Consider the following 26,909-nt stretch of genomic DNA (forward strand, 5'->3'; position numbering starts at 1 on the left):
TTGTGAATCTGAATCAGCTTTCTATCTCACAGATAAATAAAAAGTTATTCATAAACCATTATAATCTTGACCTCCAAACTAAGTTATCTCTTTAATTCCCCAAGCTTAAGCAATCCCTTACATTTATTGTTACACATCTAAAAAATAGCTCTTACCTTGCTATGGGGTACAAATTCTTCCATCATCTTTTTTAAAGGGTTTTCATAGTCCACAATCATTTGACCAAGGCGTGGGTATTCTCGGTCACTTAAAATAACACACATTAAATTCAAGTGAGTTATAAGCCATCAAATTAAAAACTTTAGAAGCATCTGTATAATGTCTGCCTACCTTGCTCCGTGGGTCATTTCATGTGCATAGTTGTATAGTCCAATGATTGCCTTCCTTTCTTCAATCCGGGACAGCAATATCATTAAAGTTGTATAGGTTACAGTCAAATCTAAGTAGTTCTTTGTTAAATCAAAGTTCACAGTCTGAAAAAAAAAAGTTTAACTCCTGTAACTCTTAAAACTCACAAAAATCTACATACTTTTCTATAGCTCTGTTTATTCCCATTTCTGGATTTCTGATTTTTTTTCTCTAAACATGTAAAATTTGAGAGTTATAAGTAACAATTTTTTGTCTGTGACATAATTTTATGGAAGGAAGAAAAAGGACTTTGGCTATTGTATTAAAGCTGGTAATAAATGAAAATGACAAAACGGAAAGAAAGAGGGGGGGAGGAAGAGAGAAAAAGAAACAAACAAACATTGGTACCAATCTCACCAAGCAAGAAGGAGTATTTAACTTTTCATATTTTTACTACTAAGTTATTGGGTATATTTCTCACCTCAACCTCCTGCATCTACAAAATGCCATACAAAGGAAAACTCTTAGCAAATATGACTTTACAAGAAAAATATTGTCCAGTTTTTATAGTTGGGTGCATTAAGATAAAATGCTAAATTTAACAGCTATTTTACAAATGAATTAAGACTTATATTCAATAACATACAAAAATATCTGATAACAATTTTACTTTTAAAAAAGGTATTCAACAAGTCAAATAAACAATGTTATAACTTTATACTCTTATAAAACGTTTCTTTAGAGAAAAGTAATCGGTTCCCTGAGGTCTTGGAAACAAGAGAAAATTAGGATGTTTTCCCAAAAATGATACTCACAATATCAAAGAAGACTTGGCAAACATCAATAGTATTCAGCAAGTCACAGACATGGTCCTGAAAAGGAAAGCTTAATTAAACTTTTATCAGTATGACTTCTGGAGGGAAGTGCTGAAGATTAAAGCTAGAGTTTCTGCATGCTTAGCAAGTACTTCTTCTACTGCTGAGCCACATCTTAAGGCCCGAATAAATAACTTTAAATTCAGAAAACACAAATGTATAAAGTATACTTTAGACTTTAGTTCTGGAAGAATTATTTTTTCTTACATAAGTGACAAAGCAGTTTATACAATTAATAAATACTAAATCAATTTCTGTAATATTAAAGTTTACATATTAAAATACATACCTTAAATTCCATAACATCTACAAATGTAAAGTAATATAACGCCAGATTTTTCAAAATCTCTGATTTTTCTTTCTGTAGTTGTGCAAGCTGTTGCTGTAAAAACAAAAGCAGAGTTTATTTTCAGAGAGAATAGAAGTACCAAATTTCACTGTACACTGTCTTTTTTATGGTTGCTATATGGAAGCACAAGCTTTTAGACTTCTAAGTGATTAGGCTTTTTCAACCCTAATCACCTGAGAGCAACTGCTAATGTGATCAGCAGCTGACAGTGAGAGGCCATAACACAGATCAAGGCGGGTTAGTACCAAACTGCACTACTACAGAAAACGGGAAAATGTTAGGAGAAGATACGTCAGATGAACTCTTGAAAAAATTAAAAACAAATCATGATTATGTTCACTAGAAGTGGGAGAAAAAAAGATGAAAAACATTACAGCTTACACTACAAAAAACAATACGCTAGATAAAGTTGGAACTTACCAAAAAGAACATCCAGGCAAAGCCACGTTACGCATGCAAAATAAAATGTAGATACAAACATAAAATACAGTAACGGTTCCCTGATCAGACCCACAGAACACAATAATATTTTAAACAAAAGCAAAAATCACAAGAACAAAAAGGAAATGAAAAAAAAAAAGGCAAGACTAGAGTTTAGACATGAAAGAAGGAAACGTGAAAACAAGTATTCCAATCAGCTAAATTACTGAACTTACAAGTACTACCTTTTCCTATTAAATCAACTATTACCATAATTTCTAAAAGACTAGTCCTTTTTGGTGTCTTATGTAACAGGGTGTCCAGGATTCCAAGGGATCATTAAGCCTGGATATTCTGTGTGTTGTCTAATGATTATCAGTTAGGGCCTCATTAGAAAGGTGGAATCCCTGGTCCACCTCAGGCCTGCTGAGTAAGAATCTGCCTTTTAAACAACATAGCTCAGGTGATCTAAATATACATGAAAGGTCTGAGAAGCATGCAGGACGTCAGAAAATTACAAAAAAGCATTTAAAAATATCCAACATGATGCCAAGAGCCCATACAATTTTGAGGTCTTCATAAGGTTATGTATACTTACATGGGAGCATTGGGAGAAATGCCTATACATAACTATATTGAGCCATTATGATAAGTCAGAAAGTTTACAACATCAGGGAAAGATTCTTCTGGAAAAACTGATTGAAAACAGCAAGCCGTGTGGCAAATTACCCTAGATACCTCCATGTACAGACATCTAAAGAAGGAATTATGCCTGGGAAACATGAGTAACTAAAATCTCATTTCTCGCCATAAATCAAGAGTTGTGCACCTGCAGTGATGTATAACTTCTATGTGCAGCTTCCTCTATGAGAGTAGTTAACTATTTGTAGAATATATCTGTTTCAAAACAATTTCATGTTTCTCTGTATTCTTAATCACTACTACTCCAGCATTATCAGGTGAATAACTACTTAAGAATAATCCCCTGTCCTCCAATTACACCTTAACCTTGTTCAATAACTTTACTAAACACTTCTTGACTGATATAATTCTTTTTCTGGTTTTTCAGTTCTATAAATCTGAGTTCCAATGTACAACAGAGAAAAGCAGGCTCAAAAAAACCAGATATGAAAAAGCCAGGTGTGGTAGTTTACACCTTTAACCCCAGCAGTCAGAGGCAGAGATAGGTGGATCTCTTTGAGTTTCAGGCCAGCCTGATCTATATAGTGAGTTCCAGGACAGTGAGGGCTATGTAGAGAAACCCTACCTCAAAAAGTAAAACACAAACAAGAAGATATGAAGAGCATATGATTGCTATGGGACTTCTTCATCCCAATTTACATATTAACAGTGCCTTCTTTTCCACCTCAATATCCTAATTTCCAGTTAATGGCACATCATACTCTTACAAATCTTAATAATCTTTTACACAAACCTTCATATCATGTATCAAGAATGTAATTTTCATAAAATCACATTACTAATTTTCATAAAATTACACGAACTACCTACAAATTCCAAACAAATTTAGCAAAGTTAAATATCTACTTAATAACAGTCAAGATCAGAAATCTCACTTTCTTCTCAAATGTGTCTAGTCTCACTGCCATTTCCCTGATCAATAACAGAACTCCTTTAGTCTAATTTCTCCTTTAATTTTCCCAAAGCATGTATTAATAGGCTCTGTATCAGCTATAGTGACTACATGAGAAATTCTGAGTAAGTTCTTAATGCTCTCTACAATCTGGGCCCTTTACTTTCCAGACTTAATCTTCCCTACATCCATAGATGACACAGTAAACAAACTTTGCTATTTTCTATGCATAGTTCATGGTTTCTAACTGTTTCCCTACAGGGATATCAAAATCTCACCATTTATATCCAAATCCCACTGCCCTAAAGCACTCATCTTAAATGCTAAGCCCATTTTCCAGACACCACCCCTGACTGAACATCCCCCCTCCTGAGTCATCGCTGCTTTCCAGCTCGTCACTGTCATCCTCAGCAACAGAGACAGCGTTCAAGACTCCAAGTCAACCACACTACATACACATAAGTATCCAATCCAAATGTATTAAATGACGGATCATAATGCAGACTGCCAGCTGACATATCTGCGAAGAAATGCTTTTAGAAAGTCCATCTCCAAAGGTGGACAGTGGTGGCACACACCTTTAATCCCAGCACTGGGAGGTGGGGGTGGGGAACAGAGGCAGGCAGATCTCTGTGAGTTTGAGGCCAGCCTGGTCAACAGAGCAAGTTCCAATACAGGCTCCAAAGCTACACAGAGAACCCTTGTCTCAAAAAACAAAACAAAACAAACAAACAAACAAAAAAAAAACAAGTCCATGTCCAATTGTGCAAACAGAAAAGGATAAGTGACTTAGCAGCTCAAAGTCTAACACCATTACCACTTGAAAACTAATTCATACACTTAATCATGGCAACTGTATAAACTGGTACATGACAACAATGAATAGTGGCTAATACCTAGAAACTATGTATCAAATGTTAGGAGAATAATAAAGGAGGCCCCAGACCACCACTCCAAATAAGCAAAAACTAACACTTGTATAATTAATCCTACCACTACTCATAGTATACAGAATAAACAAGTATTTGCTGAGTGTGCACTGGGTGTCCAGCATTATTCCTAGTATTTTATAAACATCACACGATTTCTACCTAAGAGTCACAATTATGTTTCCTATTTTAGTGAAAATAAACTTCATAAAACTGTGCATGAAAGGTGTCAAATAATTCAGTTCTCAGGGTTCAACTACAAGGGGAAAAAATGAAAAGAACTACATTTTGGTTTTCAAAGTGAATGACACACCTAAAAACCATTAATGCCAGGTCCAAGGTTAGAGATGATTTAAAATATACATGGGCAATAATTACTGATGTTGTAATATAGAACATTAGAGGTTCCATTTGAAAATCATGTATTCAACAATTTAAAAGCATATTCATGCGATACATGAAAATATTTTAACAAAACATTCGTATAATGCTTTCATTATGTTTTCTGGCTTGGTGCCATTGTTCTTAATATTAAAATAAGTAAAATCTGAAATAGAGCGCACATCAGTCATGGAAATTGCATATCTTTTCACTGAATATCTTACTGATTAATCTCAGTTCAATCAAGAAAGCATTTTTCAGACAGACAAAATTAAATGTGAATTGAAATTTAGCATTTCGTTATTTTCTAAGAAAGACATTAGTAAATTACTGAAGGAACCAACACTTAGCAAGGCTAATTAATCTTTAACACAGGGAACATGGCTAAAGGTTTTAATTAAGTTTAATTAAGTATAGTTATCACCTTCTTTATTGCTGAAGATGCTGTATATAATTTTTTTTTCTTGATCTAGATCATTGCTCTTAAAGGAGAAGGTTGGGTTTTACAGGGACACACATCTATAATTCCAGCAATCAGGAAGCTAAGGAAGGATTGAGAATTTCAGCCTAGCTTCATCTAGTCTCAAAACTATGCAAAAAAAACCAAAACCAGAAAAACAAGAAGTCTAGTCTCAGGAAAACTGTTCAGTGTCTTAGTAAGAGTCCACCATCAGATACATTTCAATAAGAAAATACTGAGATACCTTCTTCCACTGTCATAGTGCTCACTCAACTGGACTACTACAGTGGTTCCTAACTGGTCTTTGGACTTGTGTGCTCACACATCTTCACATAGCATCAGCATAGTGTACATCTCAAGGTACACACCGCTCTACCTTGAAAGAAGCAATTCTAATGAAGATCATGTAATATGTTAACACAATGGGAAGTACAGTGTGAGAACTCGGTGTTTTTTAAAAATGTACCTAAGTCTAATGTTATTTCAAAACAAAGTTTTAAATTCCAGTAATCTCCTGACATGCTTAAAATAAAATACAATCTTACAAGTACCTGATGTTTTTTCTTTCTCAAAAATTGCCCCAGTATCCATAGCTGTCACACTGGCCTTGCTGCATGTCACCAACCTCAGAGCTCTTGCATCTGCTTTTAGTCATGTCTGGGATGTCCTTTGCTCACTTCTCTTCAGTGAAGGCTATACTATTGAGGGCTACTTATCTAAAGTAAGCTTCCCTCCTAGTAGTCTCTAATCCAGTGGTTCTCAACCTGTAGGTAGTGACCCCTTTGGGGGAGGGGGGTGTCAAATGGCCCTTTTACAAGGGTCGCATATCAGATATCCGGTGTATAAAATATTTACGATTCCTAACAGTAGCAAAATCACACTTATGAAGTGGCAATGAAAATCATTTTATGGTTGGGGGTCACCCCAACATTAAAGGGTCCCAGTGTTAGGAGGGTGAGCAGCCCTGCTCTAAACCCTACCTTGCTTTCTATTTCTTTCTCCCACTTATCTCAAGAAGAAAGTGTGTATTTATTCACTGTCACCTACCATGTCCACTTGAACTGAATTCTACATCTTCTCAGAGCTTCAGCATCTACAGCCTGAGTGCAGAGCACACTATAAACAACAGATCACTCATCCTCAAATTTCTCAAAGCAAAAATCATAAGGGAAGCCTTAAACTTTTGTGATTAGTAAATGAACTCAAAACCTGAAATACATTCATCTCCCAGGTGAGTGTATCTTAACATATACAGTGACTGGATCCCTAAAGCTGGGCAAAATATTTATTTGATCATGCCATTCCAGACCAGGTAAGTATAAAAGAAGAAGTAACTAAAAAGAATGGTATGTGTGTATCAATGAACAAATCTTTTAAAGTTACCTGAGAATCCAAATTAAAACAAAGATTTTGTTCTCTCTTTCTTTTTTAAAGTATCATAGGATTCCACTTCAAATTCAACATATATATTATCATTGACTTGGACAGATTGGCTGACCAGCAAGTTCTGATAATCTACCTGTCTCTGAGGCCACTTCTACTCCCAGCACTGGGTTACAGACACACTACCATGTCCAGCTTTACCTATGTGCTTGCTTGAGAACCAAACTTGATCCACTGAGCCATCTCCTTGGTTCCCACCCCCAGGCACTGTATTTTTAAGGTTTTTATTTCTCTCTCTACCAATAATCATGTTTCCAAGGAAAAGTACCCTTTAATGTACAATGTGTTTAAAAATACATATATTCTTGGTACAATTACATGTAAGAAAAATCAACTAGCTGGGACATGGAAGCAGAAAGTCCTCCTCTGAATAAACTTCACTGATTATAGAATATCACTTCTTATTTCTCAAGAGTAATTTTTATATAATTTTAGTATATTTATACTCACTAAGCCACCAACCCTATTCAGTTTAGAATATTTCCATCATCCCAAAAAGTGTTCCCTGTGCTTACTGACAATTAATCTAGGTTTGACTCTCAGCCCTGTGCTTCCTGTCTGAACAAACCCCTCTTTTGTAGACACCTCCTGTAGCAAAAAATCCAACTGTATGCACAGCTGGTTTATTTGACTCCTTCACTTAGCATAATGTCCTCAACGTTTGGTTGTGGCACAAATATGTATATATCAGTAGTGTATCCTTTGAGTGTTAATCACATTTTGTTTATTCATTAATCAGTTAGTTGATAGGCATCTGAACTGTTTCTAGTTTGGAATTATGAATAATCAATGCTGCTACAAAATGTCTTCAGAAAGACATTTTTATTTTGTCTGAAAAATTTTGGATTTTCTTTGATTAGAACTGCTTTCTTTCTTAGTTTTCAGCTGCGATTCAGGCAGCCAAGTGAATGTCATTTGATTGCTAAATAACATCATCCATTATTTGTAAACAAATACTGCAAAGAAAGTATCAGACATTTTGGGAGAAGCTGAGTAAAAGTATGAACAAAGGCTATCTAAATGAGCTGTATAGTAAGGGATGTACATATACATACACATATGTAAGACTTTCTCATGTTTGTTGCTAAAGTTAAATACACAGTTTAGAAGCCAGTTCCACAACTATTTCTAGGTAGAAATTCAAAGATGGTGGGGAAACCATAGTTCCCACACTTGCTTCAAGCCATAGGGACTCACCAACTGGTAATCACAGGAAATGGGTAAAATCTTGTGTTGTAGTACAAGAAAGACCATAGTAAGCAAAGCCATAGCTTCAAAGAATTGTGAGGACAGTGAGTCTGGTGGAGGAAATTAAAGATGGGCCTAGAACCAAGGAAACCCATGGATTATCTGGGGTACATACTGACAGGACAGAATGATAGTTTCCTTAATTAGCAAGCCAAAAAACAAAACTATAAAATTTATTTTAAGTTATCTTGGCTTCTTTTAGTTGTTTTTGGACATCAATTGTTCTTGAAAAGCTTGGGGATATTAGATGGCATTAGAGAGAGAATGTTTACACCTCCACCAAATCTCTGAACTCAAGGCTCCCTTGACTATTCACCCTACTTTTTTTTTTTAACTGTCACTCATCATCATACCCTAATTCCTTTCTTACCCATTTTAATTTTAAATGGCCCATCATTACAATTATCTCTGGTCCTTCTCTTCCTCTCACAATTGCTTGATGAAGCCTACAGTAGGAGAAAGCATACACACGCTGTCTTGGCCTAATCTAATTCCATGATCACCAACAATAACTGAGTCAGGACACAACTTCAGTTTCTACTGTCAAGTGACTCTCCCTCTTTCCTCAATGGGTAAAGCACTTTCTCAAGTTTCTTCAAATCCCCAACAATTAGCTCTCTTTGATTCTTAGCTTATCCCACTCTAGTCTGAGTTCTAGATTGGAACATACAAATTGTTGCCAGTGTCTCCCCTCAGATTTCTACTAGGCCTCTCAAGCTTAACACATTAAGATTGAGCTGTTGTATACAACCTCCACTGAGTCCATTTATCTTTTGCTTTCTCTCCTCAGCAAATATTGGTATTTGTTTAAAACCATCAGGTCTTCTTTCTTGTTGTCATTTAAAAATAATAGTTGCCTCAGTTATTTCTCACTGTACTGAAATTCTTTTTTAGAATTCAGGTTTAATTTAGTTAAAACCAACATTCTATCAAGTTCCCATCAGGTAATGAATACACTCATGCTGAAGTACACTGCCACAATGTGTATAATATTGTATACCACAGTGATTCCTTCTAAACCAGTTTTATTTGTTGCCCTATATCTCCTAAACATCAGAGATTATATCTCCTAGACATCAGAGATTCAAAAATGAGTAAATGGTTTGGTCCATAAAGACAGATATGCAAGGTGTCAGGGAGAAATTCCTCCCCCTGTTGGAGAATGGAAGGAATAGCAAGGGGGGAGATTAGAAACCATGAAAATCAATGTTTGGCTTATGATATAGTACTTGTCTCCACAGATAACATGCACCTGAATGAATTAAGTTCATGAAACTGTGCAGAGCTGAAGACAAGCCCCAATGAAACAGCTTGATGTTTTATAAAAGTGAAAAGAGACTATAAGGATTTTAGTTTAAACAACCAAGTTACACGATAATGGCTCAGGCAGAGAACACAATAGAAAGGAAAAAAAATTGCTGTTCAACTTGGAGCTGTTCAAAGGACAGCAGATATTCAAATCATAGAAAATAGAACGTCGTTTCATCAAAGCCACAGAAGCAGAAGTGGGATTTCTTTGGGGGAAGGGACCATTCAGAAATACACTTCACTGGCTTTGAGGTAAACCAGGGAGTTAGGGAGACAGTATAAACAACAGCTACCATTTTCAAAGCTATTTGTCAGAGTGCGCTAAATGCTTTAAGGCATATTGAACCCCTTCAGATGGGAACTATTTTCATTTTAGACATACGAAAAATGGTGCCTTCAGATGCCAAATGATTTTGCCTAAAGTCTCTTAGCTGGTATGTGACCTCAAATTCTGACCCCAAAGTCCACTCTCTAGCCACTATACTTCTCTCATGACAGAAATCATGGCAAAACAAGAAAAGCTCCTTAAAGGCTGGCTAAGAAGGAATTGAAATGCCATTACCATTTCCTGCTAACTTCTTCACACAGTGGGCATGTCAGGGCAGTCCTACATTTACTCCAGTACCACCCCACACCCACAACTCATTATGTTTTTAAAGCTAGGAATCTTACTCTTTTACAAGATTATTTTCAGGAGCCCTACAACATTCATAATGAGAGTTGCATTAACTTTACTTTTTAAACAGCACTAGAATTTTTTAGCTTAAAAAGATTTTAGGATCTGAGCTGGGCGGTGGTGGCGCAGGCCTTTAATCCCAGCACTTGGGAGGCAGAGCCAGGTGGATCTCTGTGAGTTCGAGGCCAGCCTTGTCTATAGAGTGAGTTCCAGGAAAGGCGCAAAGCTACACAGAGAAACCCTGTCTCGAAAAATCAAACAAAAAGAAAAAAGAAAAAAGATTTTGAGATCTGATATAAGTCTAGGGCAACATTTAATACAAGTGAAAGTTGGTACCAAATAGACTCGTTCTTTATCAAATATTTGATATTCTCTATTATCAGGCACCAGGGTTTAAAAAAAAAAAAGGTGTTTATAATATAAGTTTAAACCGAAAATATTTGTTGCACAGCCTCTTCTAATATTATGCTTCCCTAATAAATAATATCCATAACTTAAAATATTATTCTTTGGTTGAAAATACGATTTTCAACCAGGCGATGGTAGTGCATGCCTTCAATCCCAGCACTTGGGAGGTAGAGGCAGGCAGATGTCTGTGAGTTTGAGGCTAGCCTGGTCCACAGAGCAAGGTCCAGGACAGCCAGGCCAGGGGTACACAGAGAAACCCTGTCTTGAAAAATCAAAACAAAACAAAAATAAGACTTTCCAAGTATTTTGACAATTGCCTGTGTTCTGGTTAGAATCTCTATCTCACCTCTGCTGCTCTCTACTCACCAACAATGCCCTTGCTCTTAGACCTAAGTTATACCCAACACATATATGGCAGTAATTGGTATTTTCCAATTACATTGGGAACTAAAATCAAAATATTATATGCAAATGCACAACAGGAAAATTCTGTAATGACAGAATTCTTTTTACACCTGTTTGTTTGCATTTTGAAACATGGTTTCACGTTGCCCAGGCTGGCTTGGAATTTGTAACTGAGAATGACCTTGAACTCCTGATCTTCCTGCCTCCACCTCCCAAGAACTAGTATTATTCTTATTTTAATATGACAAGCTACTTTTTAGATGTAAATACAAAGAAAGAAACAGAAGAAAAAAATTAAGTTAAAATTATTTTAAGAAATAGCAAGAATTTTTAAATATACACATGGACAATGTGAGGATTTAAAATTTTTCCTATGAAAAGTAGTATTGTTTTAAATGGATTTCTACTGCATTCCTCATACTGGATCATAACAGATTTTCAGACATCCAGGAGAAATATGGACATCTTCACAGTTGAACTATCCAAGATAAAGGAAAATAATAGTTCAATAATTTGGACAGTCTGAAACAAAATAAAATCTACCAAAATGCACAGTCCAGCACATACAAAGACAAGTAAGTGGCTACTATAATTATAAAACCAGTATGTTACAATTATAATAAAATTTCATTTCATCAACTTACTTTGAAGCATATGAGGCATTTAATTCAACATTATAGCCAGGGGAGGGGAGCACCCCTCATTCTTTGGTATAGTTTTTTTCCCCCTAAATCCAGAATTAAATATCAATAAATGTCCACAAAAGGTCCTGAGTAGGAATATAATGAAAACAAGGAGGATGCATTACAGGCCACCCTGCTGCCAACAGCACTGCTCTCTTTGATATACACTTGAAAGTTGTCCTCATGGCTTCCAACCGAACTAAAAAGCTTAGAGATAAGATGAGGTCAGTTATTAAAGAAGGGACCAAAAACAAGAAACATTTCTTGCTACAATGTTGTAGGAGTAACCCTTTTCTTAAACAATCTATTTTAGAAACTTCAAAAAGATTGTTTAATTTTCACTAAAACAATCTCTATTCTTGAGTTCCTTTTCTTAAATGGAGGACAAGTATTATTTCTAAGGCATGAATCAAAGCAGAAATAGTGCCAACTGTGGGGTAAACATAAGCATGTCCTGTGGCACAAAGACGACAGTGCAGAGCAGACAAAAGATGCCACTTCCTATCAGTCCCAGACACTGCCATTCAGATCTTTAAACTTTTATTAACTAATTTTTGTTTTGAGACAGGATTTCACTATATAGCCTTACTTGGCCTGAAAATCACTTGGTAGACCAGGCTGGCCTCAAACTCAAAGATCTGTCTGCCTCTGCCTCTTGAATGTTGCAATAAAATGTGTAGCCTTCATTAACTAATTTTATGGAATTGAAAAATAATTACAAAGCTCAACTTCTTACTTCCTAATCTAAACTAGCTAGGAGTCTATCATCAGTATTTTAGCAGACCCAGACCAAAGTTGAAATAAAACCTCTCAGAGTCAATACATAATATAATGTGTATTTAAAGACAAACAAAAAACAGATAGCACAGAATATCATATACAGAATAATTGTAAAAGCAAATGACAAACAGGCTCTGCAGAGTTAATTGTACATATAGTCCTCACAGTTAACATCATTATCAATTTTATAAGTTCAACAAAGAATAAACACATATCAGAGCAAGTTTACTCATAAATCTATGCCTTAAAAAGCAAACTAAGTACACACACACACACACACACACACACACACACACACACACACACACACACAAAATGTTCAAAATACCGTATCATGCAAGGCCAAGAAAAATAAAAACAATACAAACATCTATCAACTTGTGAATGAATCCATAAAATATTTCATGTTCACAGTGGGATAATTTTTACAATAAAAAGAAATGTAGTGTGAAATCTGCTAACATTTGGATAAACCTGGAAAACATTGTACTAAATGGCAGAAGCCAGTCACAAAGTATGATATGTCCAGATTATATTTACCTAAGAGTTTTAGAATAGGCACAAACACAGAAAGTACCAGTGCTTGCCTACGACTGGGAGGCTGGCAGGGAATCAGGGATCCTGAATGCTCAGGAAGCAGAATTTCTTCTGGGTGATTAACTGCTCTAGAACTGACCGAGTTGTTGAATACACTAAAAACCAATGAACAGTTTATTTCATGTGGGACAACAATATGGTACCTGTGACTCAGAATTATTCTGTGCAGATACTAAAAACCCTAATCTGTACACTTCAGAGGTAAACTGTACAGCGTGTGTATATATCTCAATAAAGTGTTTACCAAAAATTTCAATTTTCTAATATTGAAAAGGCAAGAAAAAGTATTAAAGAACAAAGATCAGCAGAGCATTATTATTATTACAAGCAGTTTGCCAAGCATATTGAGGACAGTAAAATTATCAATCAGCTTCTTAAGAAAATGTTTATTATTATTAAACAGTTCATAAATACCTAATCAGCTCCTAATAAGATCTCATATTCAGTAAATGTGCCATATGAAAATTAACATGCTAAATTTAAGAGATTTTCATGTCAGACACTTTATTAGGAATAAGTATTTACAGAATTAAGTGACAGATTTTCATTAAAACTGTCATTTCGGGTGATTATATAATCTCTCAGAAGAAAGAGCAAATTAATGTTCATAGCTAACACACTTGTCTTTTCCATAGAGACTGTGAGGCAGGCTCACTAGGTGGTCCTGGGGGCTTGAACTCCCTATGTAGACCAATCCTGCCTGTCACCAAGAGCCACCTGCCTCTGTCCAAAGGAGTGTACCACCACACCTGGCAGATCATGCAAATATTTTACTATGCAATAAAGATGAATACATGTTTTAATTTTTGATTTTATGGAAATTATTCAATGAAATACCATCATGCTGTTTTTTAAATTATCCACATTAAATAACTGCCTTTTAAAAAGTGTGTGCTTTGAATAAATTTTTTCTTATCAAGACCTTTGTGATTCCTTTATATAATCAATTATAAAATACTAATACAATCTTTTATAAAACCAAGATTTTTACCAAGCAAAACTTAAAAAAAAAAAAAAAACTTTAACAAAATATTTAAAAAGCAGAAGAAACCCAAACCAAGACTTTTTTTTAAAAGCACTTGACTTATTTTTACTAATTCTAGCTAACATTTCTCTCTACATTGAAATGTTTTAAGTATTTACAACAAGGGAAATATCAATCTTCTATGATCACATATCATTTGAGGATAAAACATGACAATGTATCATTTAAATAGATTCTCAAGACTAGGACACTCATAATAAGGGGAAATTGCTAGACTAAATTTTTATAGAAAGCAAAAAAGAAAGCAAGGGGTGCAGTATGGAAATATCAAAGGGAAAATTAAAGCAAACTGATGACTTGTGAAAAGATTCCAAGTCAATAAAACTTATAAAAATGCTACAGTAAAACTAAATTTTAAGCCGGGCGGTGGTGGCGCACGCCTTTAATCCCAGCACTCGGGAGGCAGAGCCAGGCGGATCTCTGTGAGTTCGAGGCCAGCCTGGGCTACCAAGTGAGCTCCAGGAAAGGCGCAAAGCTACGCAGAGAAACCCTGTCTCGAAAAACCAAAAAAAAAAAAAAAAAAAAAAAACTAAATTTTAAAACTGGTTATTCATAAGATTACTATAAAAAACTGCCCCCAGATAAACACGCCAAAAAGACTAAATAGGACCAAACTTTACAAGAGAAAATTTCCACGTAGGAACTAACATGGGAATAAAGACCCTAGCACCATAACCTCACTAATCCAGAAATGCTTTTGGAAACCAAGAAAATGCCAGGGAAGCAAAAGAAAAACAGCTGCCTACTAAAGCAATAAAAGCTCTATGAAGCCACTGCCAACCTCAAAAGAAAATTAAATTAATGATGTAAGGATTACAAGATGCCCCAAGTAACCACACACACATTTGGGGTGTTGTTTATCTATACATTAAATATTCTTATTGTAACTTCAAAGAAAATAGTGTAAGAAATTAAAATTTAACTTTTTCCACATAACATGTAGCTAGAAGCTTTTCTAGTTTCAGAGACATGAATACTGTCTTTGAAAGCATTTAAACAAGGTCTAAAATCTGTGCATGAAAATGTTGCACATAGCATTAGATAAACGGGAGACACAACACTCCACTGCATATTGCTCTTCTCAGAGATGGGTGACACCAAGTAGAAAATTGGGACAACTTACATTGTTGTTGCGTGTTTCTACAGCAGGAAACTTTCTGACTATGAATTTCACAGCAGATTCCAGGTTTTTGTCAATAAGGTAGGATGGTTTAGCCTTGGGATCTCCACATGCCTAAAAAAACAACAGTAATGAAAAAGAGTGAAATGTATCTTCCTAAAATCAAGGAAGAATAGCAAATCTGAAATCAGAAATTAGAAAGATTTATTGTTTTTGGTGAGCAGGTGATAAAATGAACAGGCAAAGTGCAGGGATTATCACAGCTGAAATATGCGATGGGAGACAGTACAGAGATGTTCTTCTACTGAAAAAAACGCATGGAAAGTTTTAAAGCAGTTAGCGCAGAACAGCAGTGAAGGAAAAAGCTCAAACCTAAAAAAAAGGAAAAGAAAATGAAAAACTTTTTTGGTTTGAGGTAGGATTGTATTCATCTGAAGCTAATAAAGTATTACAAAATCAAATACTAAGTAAAGTCCTTGAAATGTTTCTAAGTGTTATAAAATGAAGGCTTGTGTCTGAAAATGTCTTTTCCAAAATGTTTTCCTCATTCGATGTCAACATTTTAATACAAGAGTCCTAGTTCAAAAGAACTGGAAGCTGCTAACACTGAAGCTGGCCTACACTCCTCACATGTTGCCTGCTCCTCTGGTCATCTGCGTTTACAACACTGTGTTCCCTCATACCAGCAGCACCTCAAGCAATGCACCCACGTCTGTCCTTTATCTCATAAGCACAGAATAATGGCAATGTCTCCATCTGATCCCATCAGCAGCACAACCTCCTCTGCAGTGAACTGGAAAGCACTATAGAAATGCTACTGGGAAGGACTAACAGGAAGTACCAACAGTACAATATGTGACAGTTCACTGCTTGTGTGAGATGCTTTTTCTTAGGGAAATATCAAAAATCACATCATTCTTGCTTAAGTTTTTTATTCCATTTTTAAAGCATATGCTTTTATAGTGATGTCTGCCGTATGTGAGGAGATACAGTACTGTAACCTGACCTTCTAGTTTACTATGGCTATGTTGTGGATTACAGAAAGAGAAGTTATGAAACATGAGACTGATCTGAAAGCGGGCAAGCGGGCAGAGGGAAGGTGAAAAGCTTTGCAAACCTTCCAAACTTGTCCTTGCTGGGGAAGCATTGTAATAAAAAGAGAGAAAATTACGTGTAAACAATGATTGTCAAATATGACATACTTTTCAGTAGAAAACTTATGCACTGCAGACTACGGATAACAATACAAAATGAGAACTGTATGGTGCTACAATTTATAAGGTACTTAAGTAGCGAGTTCTATTACACAGTAGATTTATATAGTTTATAGTATTCATATAGATAAAATACTACCGTGTAAGTGTACAACCATGTCAGTATCTTGGTGGTCTTTCTAAATCAACTTAAAATAATACTAGAAAAAAGGAAAAATAAAGACTACATGCAGCTATAAAAATAGGAGCAAAGACCATTAGTGAAATTTTACATACCTTAAAAAGAAACGGTAGCCAAGAATAAAAGTGAATTGTTACAAGATGAACTTTGTACTTCAGCTCAAATTGAAACTATGTTTCAAATACCACCTAACTTCCAAGCCAAATTATAAAAGAAAGCCAATAAAAAAAATTCCTATTTTTATAACTGGAAATAGGAACGCAGTACCCATTCTTAGTATAATTAGATCAAACAATTTTTTAAATTTAGAACTTAACCTTTAATGAGACTGACAAGGCTACTATACTAATCCACTTCTACATAATATTAGCATAATCTGACTTTTCCTCAGACTATAATTTCTTTGAAATAGTTTTTTTATAGACTGGTCTTCTAATTTGTCCTCTTTATAACACAAACTAGATTCACATAACCAAGACACATACAACTAAGAAACTGCCCTTTAAAAATAGCTACAGATTAGCATTTCCTTATATAAAGCATGCCTATGACAGTACAGAATCCTAAAGTGACTCAACATTGACTTTTCATATGTATCTTTTATATTCCAGTTATTTAAAAACCCAGATATTAACTTTAACAGTATTAGCAGCTATCAATAAAACAATGTGCATTTCCCAAGATCACAAAAGAAATCTGTATATAAGCAGCTCTTCTTACATTGAAAACAAAATAAAAAAGAAATTTCAGTTCGGTGGACAAATAAAAGTATACATAACTTCTCTGCATGCTGCTCGGTGGACCTATGTAAGAGCATCCCTGAGAGGTGACACCAGATTCTGCTAAGCAGCTAGGCTCCGATCTCTACCACTCGCTAGCTCGGGGTCCTTACATATATAACATTTCTTAGTCTCAGTTCCTTCTGTAAGAGGCCCAAGGGAGAGAGAGTACTTACCTCACAGTGTCATTATGAGTGTTTGAAGAGCTTAGGTAATCCATGTAAAGCATTTAACAAAGGGACTGGCACGTAAGTGCTCAAAAATGTACACCGTTATTAGGAATGGTTATAATAAAGAATATGACAATCACCTAAGCCAAAGTCTACTATGGAGACTGGTCATCAGTAATGGTCTATAGCACAGTATCTAGAACCAGCACATTTAGTGTAACCTCCTTAACAACCGCAAGTTTCTCTCTCAACCACATTATCCCTTTCTCTCACTTATCTGAGAGTCTAACATACTGTATTTGTTTTACTTACAGAAAGAATATACCTTTATGTTTTATTTGGGGTTTCTGGTGTTGAGGACTGAACTCATGAACGCAAATATGCTAAGAACATATTCTACCACTATATCCCTATAGCCCAAGAACATGAATTTTAAAACAGGATGCCCATGTTCAAGTCCCGGCTAGGTCACATGAGTTAATGATTTTATCCTTCATCTCTTGGTGTCTTCTAAACTGGAGATAGTATTTACAACCTGTCCTAAAAAGTTCTACATTCACTACAGAGGTGTGGTGTGTTTGTGGGTGTGAAGAACTTATAGGTGTGTTTCACATACCATGAACATAAAAAAAAAATAAAATAAAAAACTAATACAAATAAAAGGAATATACACAAGTTCCATTCTACTTTTTCTAAAATCAACTTACTTAACATATTTACTTAATAAAAAGAAAGATATTTATATGAGGAATACTCAGGGGGAAAAAGTACAAGAAAAACTGAACTATAATCTGACTAAATTACCTAGGTAAGATACATGCTAGCAAGGAGCTATGACTGTAACTCAGTTATGGTTTTCACATAATACTACCATAGCAGAAAAATTCTAACTGGTCAGAAATCCGTCTATAAAGATTAATTTTCCCCACTACTGTTTTAGAACAGGAATTGTCAACATATTTGAAAGCACTTCATGCTATCAAAATTATAATTAATCCTTTACTTTTGATTAGTCATCCTAGAAGTACAGATTTTTATTAACTACAAACATCACAACACTTAGCTACTAAAACTATCTGTACTAATACATGCAGAAAGGCCCATAACGAAGACTGGATCTAAACATATTAACAAAAGGAGCGGAGACATGGCTCATCAGGCCAGTCCCTGCTGTGCAAACATGAGGACCTGAGTTCAGACCCTGTAACCGAGCAAAAGCCCACGGAGCAGTATGCCTGCAACCCCAGCACTGGGGGAGGGCAGAGGCAGGCAGATCCTTGAGGCCTGATGACTAATCACGTTAGCCTGAATGCCGTTTTGATGGGCTGGCTATGTAACTCAATGCTTGCCCAGCATGCTCAGAACACTCCCCTCACCCAGTATGGATGCACAGTACAGAAAGAAAGAAAAGAAGGAAAGAAGAAAGGAAGGAAGGGGGGCAGAGGACCTGTCTTCTGGCCCAAGTGGCCTACAGCCCAACTGATTTATTTAAGGATATTAATACTACCTATCTTATAGGTGGACATAAGATTAAAATATATATTATAGGGTAAGTAAAGTGCTTATCTCAATGCCTAGAACATAAGTATTTAATAAGTTCTAAATCACATCTTCTCAATTTAAAGTAAAACTTTCAATCTGTGGATTTCCAATTTTACATTCATAATGCTAATTCAACATCTATAAGTTAATTTTCTCACAAAAGCAAAATTGAATGTTGTCACCAGGAATAGATTTCCAGAAAACATATATTATGTAAGTCACAAAATAAATGCCTTTGACTAGAAACACTAAGACAAGATCTGATAGAGTTTTTTCCACTAACCTACCACTGAAATCCTTTTTAGTCCTTTCCTCAAGTGTTTACAGCTAACACTACACACCACAGCTTAATTTTTCAGGCTTAAAGCTACATGTTTTTCCAAAAACTTACCAAGACAAAAAAAAAAAAAAAAAAAAAAAGGTCAAATAATGCACTCTCAAAATTCCACTACCTAATCATAAAAGATTATGAACAAAACTCAAGAAACAACAAAACAATCGAAAAGAAGAGAACAGAGGCAACATTTACTGGGTAATTCTCGTATTCAAAGGCACCCATGCTTTAGAGATTTCCTGGATAGAGGGGCTTCAGAGAAAAAAAGTGACCTAGTCAAGGGTTTAACCACTAATCAGCAGGACCTAAATACAAACCCGTAACTTAAATTCTCAATACCAGAAGATATATCTCTAGATGGATGCCAAGGTGATATATAAAAATGTACTACATTCTTATCATAACTCAGCTGCTCAAAACTGACTAATTTGGCAAGTTGTTTTTTTTTTTTTTTTTTTTTTTTAATATAGTACAATCTTGAATTGCAGAATCAGGGGTTACTATTCCAATTTTTTTTTCTCCTGTGCCTCCTATATTTTGGCCAGCCAAAATATAACATAAACTCTACTTTAAACTAGTACTTTCCCTGAGTTTGAGTAGGGAAAAAAATAAATACTTCACTAATAGTTTAGAGGCTGAGAGAAAAGTGTGTCAAAATTACTAGAAATGGTTTCAAATTTATGTAATTTTATTAATAATTCTAGCTCTTAATTAAAGATAGTAATTGCAAATCTAAAGATAAAGAAATTATAATTTCTGTTCTCCAGGAACAAATCTTGGGAAAATCAGGATCTAAGAGGTTCAAACCATTACATCCTTCAAAATCATTTACTACAATTTTTTGTAATTCTGGGTTGGGGAAGTGGCGCAGCAGTTAAGAGCACTTGCTGCTCTTGCAGAGGACCTTGGTTTGAGTCCCAGCACACATGTGGTGGTTTACAACCATCCGTAACTCCAATTCCAGGGGATCCAAAGCCCTCTTCTGACTTCCTCAGGCACACACATGGTACACATATATACTTGTAGGCAAAACATTCACACACATATGTAAGACAAATCTTAAAAGGTCTTATTAAATTAAAGAAAAAATTCAGTGCTAGCTATTGGGGTAAATTCTGAAAGATCAGAGAAGCAGAACAAGCCACAGCTAACCTCACCTCGCCAACTTCTCAGCCAATCCTGTTTCCTCAAACTGGAAGCTTCTAGAAGAGTCCTCACCTGAAAGGATCTCAGCTGAACTGCTGCTAAAAGCCTAAAAGCTTAAAAGTCTCTAGTTCCTGGTCCTCACGCCTTATATACCTTTCTGCTTCCTGCCATCACTTCCTGGGATTAAAGGTGTGTGTCACCATGCCTGGCTGTTTCCAGTGTGGCCTTGAACTCACAGAGATATGGATGGATCTCTGCCTCCTGAATGCTAGGATTAAAGGCATGTGTTACCACTGCCTAACCTCTATGTTTAATATAGTGGCTGTTCTGTTCTCTGACTCCCAGATAAGTTTATTAGGGTATATAATATATCAACCACACACATAAAACAAATAAATGTAAAAAAAGTTAATAAATAATTTTAATGGCTCACATGAAAGTTTCTAACAACTATCCAATTCACAAGGAGATAACTATGTCCTTCCATGTCTGAGTTCCGATATACAGAATATCTGTTTATGAAACAAAGATTGTTTTTTTACATTTTACACACTGACATACTTGTGCTCAATATTAAGTAGATCTTTAAAGAAATACTGCAGGGGGGGATGGAGAGATGACTTAGTGGTTAAGAGCACTGGTTGCTCTTCCAGAGGTCCTGAGTTCAATTCCCAGCAACCATATGGTGGCTCACAACCATGTATAGTGGGATCTGATGCCCTCTTCTGGCATAAAGTTGTACATGCAGATAGAGCACTCATATATAAACTAAATAAATAAATCTTTAAAAAAAAAAAAGGAACTACTGCAGAACACACTTCTGCAATTACTCTGTATGAACACTAATGTCTAACTATACTCTCAAGTATTGAAAAGGGTACTTAAGAAATGTTTCTAAAGGTGGAACAGAGCTGGACTTAATGGGAAGTGGCGTGAACATTTATGGTGTCTGCTGTTCCAAGACCAAGAAACAGAGTAACAGCAGCCAACATTTATCCTGTTTATTCCTTTTTTAAAGCTTAAGGGGGGAGGGGGGGTATTGTTTGCAGGTGTCTGTAGAGGCCAAAAGAGGATGTTGGATCCCCTTAAGTTGGAGTTACAGGTATCTGTGAGCCAGATATGGGAGCTAGGAACCAAACTCAGGTTCTCTGGAAAAGCAGTAAGAACCTTTAGTCAGTGAGCCATCTCTCCCAGCTCATTTATCCCTTTTTACCAGGTACTGTACTAATATGTGGCATAAATAAACCCATTTAGTTCTCAAAATATGATGCTAATAACAGTATTGTACCACATGGGAGAACTGGAATATTTACTTAAGATTTCAAGGATGCAAATCACTAATACTTAGGACTAGAGATACAGCGCCAACAGAGTGCTGGCGTAAAACCAGCAGGGCTAGTAAGACTTTAAAAAAGATGTAGGTCCAGCACCTAACAGGCCCTGAAGGCAGGTACATAACGTGAAGACATTTTGCATTTAAAGAGAGCCTTGTGCAACCTTAAAACAAATTAGTACTAAAGCTTTACCTAGAATGTGACTGTCAACACACAATATCATAAGACTTGGAAAAAGAAAATCTAAATACAGGGAAGTATAGTTTGTTTGTCTATTTAAAAAAAAATAAGGTTGGCTAGATGGATCAACTGTTAAAGAGTCTTGCCACCATGCCTGATGATTGGAGTCAATCCCTAACATCCATATAATGGAGAAGAACACCCTCTCCCCCCAAGCTGCCCTCTGACTGACACTGGGGTGTACACACACACACACACACACACACACACACACACACACACACACAGAGAGAGAGAGAGAGAGAGAGACAGAGACAGAGACAGAGACAGAGAGAGACAGAGATTAAAAAATAAAAATATCAGCACGAGTATGTTAGAACATGTTTTGTATCTTTATTCTACTGAACAAAAGGTGTGGGATTTAATCCTGCCTGTGCATTGTGGGCATGCCTGGTGCTGCCAGAAGCCAGCAAAGGGTGTCAGATCCCTTGGAACTGAAGTTGAGGACAGTTGTGAACTACCATATAGGTGCTGGCCATCAAAACCTGTCCTCTGGAAGAGCAGCTAATGCTCTTAAGTGCTGAGCCATCTCTGCAGGCCAGAAAATTTCATCTTTTATTCATTTATTTATTTTGTGTGCATGGGGGGTTACAGAAAGAGAGAGATGTGGAAGGGGGCATGCTCACATGTACCATGGAGACATCACATGACATCAGAGGACAGCTTTCCAGAGTCAGCTCTGTCCTTCCACCATGTGGACCTTAAATCCTCCTCTGGTCACCAGGTCTGGCAGAAGTGCTTTTACTCACTGAGCATCTCACTGCTCCTGAAATTTTCATAGTAGGTTCTTCAGAAATCTGATTGTGAATAGGGCCAATTCAATTTTTTTAAACATCTAAAAGGACTATATGCTGTGGGATGTTCTGTATGTCAAATGTGTACTCTGATTGGTCAATAAATAAAACACTGATTGGCCCGTGGCTAGGCAGGAAGTATAGGCGGGACTAACAGAGAGGAGAAAAGAAAGAACAGGAAGGCAGGAGTCACTGCCAGCTGCCGCCAGGACAAGCAGCATGTGAAGATGCCGGTAAGCCACAAGCTACGAGGCAAGGTATAGATTTATGGAAATGGATTAATTTAAGCTATAAGAACAGTTAGTAAGAAGCCTGCCACGGCCATACAGTTTGTAAGCAACATAAGTCTCTGTGTTTACTTGGTTGGGTCTGAGCGGCTGTGGGACTGGCAGGTGACAAGAGATTTGTCCTGACTGTGGGCCAGGCAGGAAAACTCTAGCTACAAATATACAATTAATAGTAATATGCCAATAATCTTACAGAAATGTACACAGAGGCATATTTTTTCTTTTTACTGTAGATTATTTATGATAAAATTTGCATGAAAAGACCATTTTCAATATGTTATCAGTGTATCAGTGAGTACTAGTGGAGATTTGTTTGATTTTGTAATGTATTAAAAGGAGAGATAATTTTAAACTAGCAATTTAAAATTTTAACTCAAATTTCTTTGGTAAAATATATTTTGCATCAACTTTGTTAAGTTTATTTTCCTTTGTGATTTTCTTTACATGGGTCAGCTGTAGGTGTGTGCACATGTATATACATGTAGAGGCCAAAGGTCACCTTTGGTGTCATTCCTTAGGAGTTACCTAACCTTTTTGGGGGGGGGAGGGGGGGGTCTCTCACTGGGACCTGGGGCTGGCTGATTTGGCTGATTAGATTAGGCTGGCTGATTAGCCAGCAGGCTCTAAGAATCCACCTGTCTCTACCTCCCTGGAGCCAGGATTACAAATCTGAAATTTTAGGTCAGTACTGGGGACTGAACTCATACTCTAATGCTTGTGTAACAAACCCTTTTCCAGATGAGCTCTCTCCTCTGCTCTCTTTATGGTTACTGCTGAGATTTAGTCCCTGGTGCATTTTAATGTGTACAAGATAAAAGCTAACCACATGAGAAACTAACAGAAATAAATAGGACATTTTGCTTAAACTGGGAGAAATATATAGAAAACAGAAAATTGGAAGAGAAACAGTGAAATACAGTTTTTCTTCAGTAATTTTCATTTTAGATTTTTATCTTCAAAGACAAATAGTGAAGCTGGGAATTTAGCTTGGTGTCAGAACACTTCTAGCAAGCACAGCCTCTGTGATTTGTTTTCCAGCACTGTCTTTTGCGTGTGAAATCACAAAGTCAAATAATAACTTTGTACACTGAAAAACTATATAACCTGCAATACACGAAATACAATTAGGAATCATGATTAGCCTGTTTGTTTCATTAATAATACTCAGTTTGTGTAATAGCTTAATTAATAGTAATCACACGCCTAAGATTTCTTGCTCATTGTTTTCAATATTGAATTTGTTAGTGAATATAGTAAGTTCTTAAGATTATAAGAATTGATACCGTTATTAAGAATTTAACAATATTGTAGGCTTTGGTAAAATGTATAGACAATGATGAAACTATTCCCTGTTGAAGCAGAGCACTGGGGTATTTTAATAATAATATCAAACTTCATAAAGCCTTAAATTGTTAATGTGTAAACAGATTTGTATATATGACAATTTCAAATAATCTCTTAAAAGAATCTTGGAAATGTTTCCTTATAAGCTCATCTTTTAGGTAGTCTCGATGTTGAGAGGGCTTCCCCCCATGCATTTAATCTCCATCTACTGAATGTCTGTCTCCTTTAGCACTGGAGAAACAAGTATATTAAGTCCAGTGTCAAGACATTCCTATCTTCTTGATTAGAGAAAGATGTGTAGCTAGTTAATCAAATGCAGTATGTAAGTAGGATTGTGGGAGACTTGAGACTTTAAAGATTTTAGACTGGGAAAGAAAGGAAGATGGATAGGGACATTTGTGCCAGGTTTTGAAACATGAGTAGGAGCTGATAACTATTTTACTTCCAGTTCCAGGGGCTCTCACATCTTCTTCTGGTCCCTGTGGGCATCAGGCACACAGGTGGTACAGAAATACAAAACACTCATACATATAAAACTTAAAAATCTAAACAACATAAAAACAAAAAGATTATGTGATTTATACTGCCATAAGAGTACAGACAACATGAACCTTATAGACACATGAACACATCTTACTTCTTTGGCAAGATATTTGAACAAATGTTTCAATCCTTAGCCAACTGGGTATAGACAGGCAGCTGATACAGACAGGCAGTCCCATGGGCTAAAAGATGAAAATTCCACCAAAAGTGCCAGCAAATGGTAAAGAGGGGAAGGGCACTTGCAGCTACACCTGACTACCCAGTCTGATCCCAGAAACCCTCCAGGTAGAAGAGAGAACAGACTCTTACAAATTATCCACTAACCTCCACACACACCTGCTTGCTTGCCCTCTCTTCCTCTCTCCAAATAAACATCAGATGCGTCTAACACACAGAGTCGATTTCAGTGAGTACTAATCAAAGCCTTGTGTGCTAGATAATGAATGCCCTAAGTATTAGTCTTCGAAATGAATTACTCTTCTCAGAAGAAATTCATAAGCCAAGTAGGCAAAATATTTCAAGAAACTAACTATACATAGGTGCTAAAATACAACATTTCAATAACTCAAAAGGCTTGACAGTTAGATATAATGGTCGCATTCACTTATTTCCCATTGCAGTAGTCAACACAACAGCCTGAAGTGTCTCAAAACAGGAAGTGAAAAACACTTTGAAAAAGGCAGCAAACTGTAATTATGAGTTTAAATGCTTAGAATTCCATCTACTATTACCCATGAAAATGAGGTATTAAAAGTCGGTTTACATTTATTCTCTAAGAATGTTTAGTGACTTCACTGCATTAAAGAAAGTTATTTTGCTCAAACACCCAACACTTCTGATGTTACTCTCACTTCCTCTTCTAGAAAACCATCAAAACCATTTCCTTTAACCACAATACCACACGTCTGGTAACTTTTAGTAACATTTGATTTGCTGGGTTTTTTTTTTTTGTTTTTCAAACAAAGTCGGTATAGAACTTGATTTCCAAACTTCTTAAGCAGTGAAATCCAAAAGTCGTCATCAGTGCAACTCCTACTACCTCAAATTAAAATTTTTCCTAACCCCATAAAGTTACAATCAAGGAGTGGATGCAGAGGGTGTTTTCAGGTCACAAACTGAATGGGCACATCCTAGCTCCTCTAGAGTGTGCTGGGTTTAGAGACAATAATTCATTGAAACCAAGTGGGTAATCAGAACACCACAGCTACCCTTTCCCAACGTTTAGCATTACTGACTTAAAACAGTGTGCTTCAGAATTAGTGTCTAAATCAATTTGGATGAGTAAAACAAGTTTATCCTGAATGCTCTGACTTTAATTTTTAAAAGAATTAAAACAACCTATACTCAATTGCTATGGTCTAAGGGCAAGAGTTCACATTATATTTTTTTTTTAAAAAACGAGATTACGGGGGAAAAAATGACACAAATACACAGAAACCCACAAGGATGTAGAGATATCAACTGTATCAAAAGCAAACTTTTTCTCTACTAAATTCACCGAGGCTTATCAAAGCTGTCCTAAAATAAATGGATCTGGGGTTGTTTTCCTCTAAGGTAAGTTAATGTGGCATTTCCTCTCTCTACTTTTTTTTTAATCTCTACTTTTCTTAACTTCAAAACTGCCTTCCACTCCCTAACCTGAAGACACAGCTTTCCAATAGGTCCACTGGCCACTTGCTCAAATCATCGCACTATTAACGCTGCGAAGGGAACAGCAATGGGCACAGATTTCGTCTTTATTTTCTACAGCCATTGTACTTTAAGGAACGGTGCTAATCAGGCAGGGTTGGGAAAACTACAGCGAGGAGGAGCAGGGAGGAAAGGTTGTTATTCCTGTTCCAGTGACTCACAGCCTACAAGTATTTCAGACGAAAACCGGTTCCACCCTCACTTCCCCCTCCCGCGTCCATCTCCAAAATGAAATGATCCTAA

The 26,909-nt window shown here is 36.2% G+C and overlaps 1 protein-coding gene across 4 annotated transcripts in view; it reads right to left on the reverse strand.

The window, feature by feature from the left end:
- Positions 1-26,909, reverse strand: part of Nckap1 (NCK associated protein 1) — an 84,991-nt gene that overhangs the window by 57,422 nt on the left and 660 nt on the right. Inside the window, exons 2-7 of one of the 4 annotated variants that reach the window (XM_076569770.1) lie at positions 16,187-16,204; positions 15,073-15,183; positions 1,513-1,605; positions 1,164-1,220; positions 331-473; positions 156-246 (exon numbers count right to left, since the gene is read on the reverse strand). In XM_076569770.1, coding sequence (XP_076425885.1) covers positions 156-246; positions 331-473; positions 1,164-1,220; positions 1,513-1,605; positions 15,073-15,183; positions 16,187-16,204 — 513 coding nt within the window. The remainder of the gene's footprint in view (positions 1-155; positions 247-330; positions 474-1,163; positions 1,221-1,512; positions 1,606-15,072; positions 15,184-16,186; positions 16,205-26,909) is intronic. The other 3 variants (XM_076569771.1, XM_076569772.1, XM_076569773.1) reach the window with 3 other exon arrangements.

This window comes from Peromyscus maniculatus, chromosome 4 (genome assembly GCF_049852395.1).
Source record: "Peromyscus maniculatus bairdii isolate BWxNUB_F1_BW_parent chromosome 4, HU_Pman_BW_mat_3.1, whole genome shotgun sequence".
Classification (NCBI taxonomy): Eukaryota; Metazoa; Chordata; class Mammalia; order Rodentia; family Cricetidae; genus Peromyscus; species Peromyscus maniculatus.